The 6,644-nt window shown below is 25.7% G+C and overlaps 1 protein-coding gene across 1 annotated transcript in view; it reads right to left on the bottom strand.

The window, feature by feature from the left end:
• The window catches only part of LOC117170010 (bestrophin-4-like), a 66,977-nt gene that overhangs the window by 6,056 nt on the left and 54,277 nt on the right, over nt 1–6,644 (bottom strand). The window contains exons 7-8 of the mRNA XM_033356524.1: nt 3,083–3,255; nt 588–767 (exon numbers count right to left, since the gene is read on the bottom strand). Coding sequence (XP_033212415.1) covers nt 588–767; nt 3,083–3,255 — 353 coding nt within the window. The remainder of the gene's footprint in view (nt 1–587; nt 768–3,082; nt 3,256–6,644) is intronic.

The raw sequence follows: 6,644 nt of genomic DNA, 5'->3' as shown, positions 1-6,644 counted from the left end.
CAACCTGGGTCGGAGCAGTGTTGCGGAACGAACGTGTTATTTACTTAAATAGCACGAGAATTCTGGATCAATCTGAAAAATCTCTATCCCTTCCGCACACTATTCCTTTCCCCTGCCGAGTGAGTCACGCCTACCTCGAAAGGGAAATGGCTTAATGGTGTAATAAAAAAAAACATAAATAAAATTGATTTAATGTCAATGAAAGGAACATGTTATTTACTGAAAAACTTTTTAAAAAGTGGCTCTAGTCCCATGGCCTACAATGCAAGAACAGGGGTGGGACAACTAACGCCACGCTGGAGATATTAGGAACTAATCAACTTAGGACAGTAAGGGATCACCATTTTGTTTTAAGATGCGCAAATTATTAAAATTTAGGACCAGACCCACCTTTTTCAGTACTTCTTATTTATCATCCCAGATTTTCAACTCGATGTAGCGCTGCGTCTGAAAATAAGTTAGGAAATAAAAAGAGTGTCGGTAAGGTAGAAATCTGGTCACGTGACTCACGCGTCACATGACCTTAAGTACGCTCCCTAATTGGTTACGTATTTTTTTTTTTTAGGAGCGCAAGCAGAATCAGTAACAGAGACAGAAATATGAGCATGGGATCGACGCCAAGTATGATTGGTGGATCCATGACGAGGGTGGGAAGTGTTACAAGCGTCCTTAAAAGATTATTCAGCAAGGAGGACAGGCCCGATGGGACCAGTGGAAGTGGAACAAAAACACCCGGTAGACTCGCCAACTCGGGTTCTGCTGCTTCCCTTCAAAATCAGCGGGGGCCAGGTTAGCCAAATTTATTTTTAATTAATATTCAGTTTGAGGCAGAAGCGGGCGGAGCCTTTTTTTAAGGCGGGGGCAGAGGCATGGACTTTTAATAATAAGTGGTACAATTTGTACATAGGATAATAATATTATACGATGTAAAAAAATTTATATAAATCATATCAATAATTTTTTGACAGATTTGACAAATATTATCAAATATTTTGCGAAGATTTAAATAATTTCTCAAAGATTTCGAATATTTAGCACAGATTTCGGATATATTTAGAAGATTTCACAAAGACTTCAATGATTTCTCAAATATTTAAATAATTTCGCAACGATTTCAATTATTTCGCAAAGATTAAAAATATATTTCCAAGAGTACACAAAGATTTGAGTGATTTTCCAGAGTTTTAGAAAATTTCGCAAAAATTTTGCAGAGATCTAAATGATTTCCCAAAGATTTAACTTATTTTACAAATGTAAAATATTTCAAAAGTATTTCAAATATTTTCCAAGGATTTTCAATGATTTCACAAAGATTTCAAATATTTCGCAAAGGTTTCAGATAGATTTCCAAGATTGCGCAAAGCTTTGAATGAATTGCAAAAGATTTTTAAAAAATGCACAAATATTTCGTAAAGATTTCATATATATTTTTATATATTTCTAAGAGCACAAAAAGATTTTAATGATTTTCCAAAAATTAACAAAATTTTTTGGATATATTTCAAAGAGTGCCTAAAGATTTCAGTGATTTTATAAAGATTTCAATAATTTCACAAATATTATCAGCTATTTGAAAAATATTTCTAATATTTCACAAAGATTGCAGATATGCAGATAACTTTCAAAGATTTCAATCATTTCACAAAAGTTTCAGATAGATTTCAGAGAGTCCACAAACACTTCTTTATATTTGAAATATTTTTCAAAAATTTCCAGCTTTCAGAAAGACTTTATAATGATTTTAATGATTTCACAAAGATTTCTATGATTTCACAAAGATTTCTATGATTTCACAAATATCGAATATTTTAAAACTATTAACAATATTTTGCAGAGATTTCACGATGATTTTAATAATTTTACAAGAATGTCTGATAGATTTCCAAGAGCGCACAAAGATTTCAATGATTCCACAAAGTTAAAAGAAAATTTCAAATATTTCGCAAAGATTTTTGATAGATTTGAAAGATTCCAATTATTTCACAAGATTTTTAGATAGATTTTAAAAAGTGAACAAATATTTCACTGATTTCACAAAGATTTCAATAATTTCACAAAATATTATCAGACATTTCAAAAATATTTTTAATATTTCGCAAAGATTTCTAAAGCTTTCAGAAAGATTTTACAAATATTTTAATGATTTCCCAAAGATAGCAGATAGATTTCAAAGATTGCGTGAAGATTTCAATGATTTCATAGAGATTTGAATGATTTCGCAAAAATTTTGGATAGATTAAAAAGATTTCACAGGCAAAGATGACTTCCCGAAGATTTTAATAACTTTACTAATATTACCAAATATTTCAAATATTTTGCAAAGATTTCCAAAGTTATCAGGAAGATTTCGCAAAGTTTTCAATAATTTTCCAAAGATTTAAGATATTTCTGATAGATTTAAAATATTTCATGAAAATTTTAAATAGATTTCAAAGTATGCATAAAGATTTCAATCATTTCCCAAATATTTTTGAAAGGTTACAATGATTTCCCAAAGATTTTACAAAGATTTTAAATATTTCGCAAAGATTTTTGATATATTTCAAAGATTGCATGAATACTTCAAAGATTTCCTGAAGATTTCATAATAATTTTAATGATTTTGCCAAGATTTCGAATAGATTAGAAACATTTCACAAAGCCAAAATTGATTTCTTGAAGATTTCAATGATTTTACTAATATTACCAAATATTTTGCAAAGATTTCCAAAGTTATCAGGAAGATTTGACAAAGATTTCCTAAAGGTTTCAAATATTTCAGATAGTTTAAAAATATTTCATGAAAATTTCAGATAGATTTCAAAGAGTGCAAAACAATTCCAGTCTTTTCCCAAATATTTTATAAAGATTACAATGATTTCTCAAAGATTTTACAAAGATTTCAAATATTTCGAAAATATTTCAATTATTTTGCAAAGATTTTCAAAAAAATTCAAACTAAATGATGAATTTAATAATTCAATTTGAGAGGGGATCAAATCAGTCCTCTGGCCCCTTCCTGGTCGATTTCTGGGGGAGGCATTATCCCCTGTACCCCTAAGACTCCGTCGCCTCTGATTTGAGATTTTTTTTTTAACGCTACATTATTTTCGGGTCTTTTTCAGTTGCAGGGGGGTCGATGAGGATAGGAGTGATTGAGGAAGTGGACGAGCAGATGACGATGACGTCGATGCGACCAGAAAGTCGTCCCCATGTGCAGAATATTTTTCCCCAGGGACCACCTCCGCCCAGTGCTCCTATGGATGTTCCTGGGTCCTACAGACCAAATCACACTGCTCAGCATCTGTCCAGTAGTGCTCCTGCTGGTCCTGCAAGATCTCGAAGTGGCAGTATCGGCGTATCACGGCCAAATGCTAGGTAGGGTTATTGAATTTTTACCAAGATTTTTCCAAATTTTAAAATAAATTTTTTGAATTATTTCTTTAAATTTTGAGGAAGATTGTAATTTATTTTTTATTTTGATAAACTAATTTAAAAAATGTATATAATAACATTTTTAAACATTTAAAATTATTTCCGGAAATTTTGAAAAAGAGTTTCGAAGAATTTAAGCAAACTTTTTACACTTTGCAAAATTACAAAATTTTAGAAAAATTGAAATATGAAAAAATGGATACTAAAAGCGATGCTTTATCTTTAAAAATTAATTGAAAGCAAATGTTTAGCAAGATTTTTAAACATTACAAAATATTATATATATAAGATATAATAATTTATAATATAATATTATATATATAACAGTAAATTTATTTTTCGACCGGGAATTTTACAAAGTTTTAGGGAAAAAATGTCCAAGTTTAATTTCAAATGTGTTTTTTTAATTATTTGAATCTTTATGTTTTTAAATTATAAAATCATTCAGTTTACAACGCGTAATTCATAAATCTTTCACTTACAAATTATCCATTTTAGATTTTAATTGTTAAGTGTACATTTTCCAATTAAAGAACTTTAAAATTCAGATTTAAAATCGAAAATTTTGGATAAAAAACCTTTTTTAGTTGATCAAATGTGAATAATAATTATAATTATTTGAAGATTGAACTAAGCATTAAGGATTAAACTAAACATTAAGGATTAGCAAGTAAATAATAATTGATTTTACAAGATGATTCGGAATCAGTTCAAAATTTGAGCATTTCCAGATTTATCGTTAAAAATTAAACTGCTACAATTGGAAAATCTTAGTAGTTAAATCAATGTAAACGGTTGATTAAAACTTTATAAACTACTTTTAATTTTAATATAACTTAAAAAAAATATATTCATAATTAAAGGCTTTTATTAAATTTAAAATATTTTTTTATTCTAAAATTTGATAATTTAACATTTTTTAATTCAGAAAAATAGTAATTGCTTAATATTTAGAAACAGTTGATTATTCATGTAAAAATAGTAGTTACAAATCAAGTATTCAAAACCACACAAAAAATTAAACTTTAAATTTTACAATTTTATATTTGAAAAAATTTAATTTACAAGTAAAATTGTTGATTTTTGATGCGTAATAAATATGCAACGCCTTTAAATTCATAGAAAAATTCGAGGAAGTTGAAGAGATATTTAGAAGACCGGAAATAATGACCGGAATTTTTTTTGTGTGATTAAAATGGCCACCCTGATATATGTAATTTAATTTTTATCAAGATTTTTCAAAATTTTTAAATAAAATGTTTGAATTGTTTCTTAAAATTTTGAGGAAAATTTTAATTTATTTTTTATTTTGATAAACTACTTAAAAATATATATATAATAAGATTGTAAAACATTTCAAATGATTTCCTGAAATTTTGAAAAAGAGTCTCAAAAGTTTTTATATTTTGCAAAATTACAACATTTTAGAAAAATTGAAATCTGAAAAAATAGATATTAAAAGCGGTGCTTCATCTTGAAAAATGAATTGGAAGAAAATGTTGAACATGATTTTTAAACATTACAAAAGATTTCCAAGGTTTTTAAAAGATACTACAAAGATTTTTTAATATTGTAAATTGTAAAATAAACTTTTGAATTGTTTTTTTCTTTAATTTTGAAGGATTTGACGTGATTTTTTATTTTGGTAAACTAATTTTAAGAAAATACATAAAAATTTTTTGAAACATTTAGAAGGATTTCCTAAAATATTGAAAACAGTTTCGAAGATTTTAAAGCCAACTTTTAAAATTTTTTAAAATTACAAAATTTTGGAAACATTGAAAAAATATATATTAAGAGTGATACTTTATTTTGAAAAATTAATTTTAAGAAAATATTGAAGAAGATTTCGAAACATTACAACAGATTTTGGAAGTTTTTAAAAGATATAAAAATAATTTTAAACTTAAAATGCTTTTAACGAATTTAAAAAAATGTAGATTTTTGAAGCTTTGGAAAAAAAATGTTAAGGGATTTAAACAAGTTTGACTAGAATACCATTTTTTAAAATTTTTTAATGACTTTATTTGAATAAATTTATTTTAAGACTGAAAGATTTTCAGGAATTTTTTTTAAAATTTGCAATATTTTCTCAAAGTATCAGGAGAAGTTTAAATGATTTTAAAACGTATTTAGGAGTTTTTATAGAAATAAAAAAATAATAAAATAATTGAAAATATTTTTAAAAACATCAAATAAAATGTAGATTTTTGCAGATTTCGAAATACAATTTTAAAGTGGTTTTTTTTTCAAGGTTTTGTATAGTTTCAAGGTAATGAAAAAGTTGTATTAGGATTCCTGAGAATATTCAAAGTGATTCTGTATCTTGAAAAATGAATTTGAAGAGAATATTTAACATGATTTTTAAATGTTACAAAAGGTTTTCGAAGTTTTGAAAAGATACAAAAATAAATAAATAAATAAATTTTAAGTCGTTATAACTTGAAGGAAAAAAATAATTTTTGAGGCAAAACAAAAATTTGTAATAACTATTTTTGATGATTTCAGATATGTCGAAAAAGAATCTAGAAAATTTCGAAGATTTTTTGTCTATTTTACAGGATTATACCAAATTGAAGAAAAAACTTGAATTTGTATAAACGATATTTGGAACTATTGAACACTTGGAAAACATTTTAAAAGATTTTATAAATTTTTGAAAATGCTTCAAAGTTTAAAAATATTATTAATCACTTCAAATCTTTTTAAAATCCTAAATATCTATTAAACTGTTTCAATCTATTCCTAAAATTATCTTAAAATCTTCCGGATTCATTTTTAACAATTGTGGAAATATTTCACAATGTTTTAAAATATTTTTTAACATTCCTTTCAATTTAATTTTTCAAAAATTTTGTTCGAAATCTTCATAAATTTACATCTTGTTTTACGTTTTTTTAAAGCTGTTCAAATTTTTAATTATTCTCGAAATTTTGTAAAAACTTGTAAAAATTGGAATAAAAATTTAATGGCCTCAAAAACTTTCAATGTTCTTTTACCATTTGTAAAATCTGTTGGAATGTTTTGGAATCATGGAATTAAAATTAAAATAAAAACTTTTAGAAAATGTTAAATAAAACTGATTTGAATTTATCTAAACAGACGAATTTTCAATACAATTTTTTTTGTTTTTAGCAAAAAAAGATTTTATAGTAAAGAAAAAAAAGTTTTTAGGAAAATTATAATTTGAATGGAAAAATAATTTTTAGTGTAAAAAAAATGTTCTAATA

This window comes from Belonocnema kinseyi, chromosome 3, assembly GCF_010883055.1.
Source record: "Belonocnema kinseyi isolate 2016_QV_RU_SX_M_011 chromosome 3, B_treatae_v1, whole genome shotgun sequence".
In the NCBI taxonomy this organism is placed as follows: domain Eukaryota; kingdom Metazoa; phylum Arthropoda; class Insecta; order Hymenoptera; family Cynipidae; genus Belonocnema; species Belonocnema kinseyi.
This window is presented reverse-complemented; position numbering and strand designations above follow the sequence as displayed.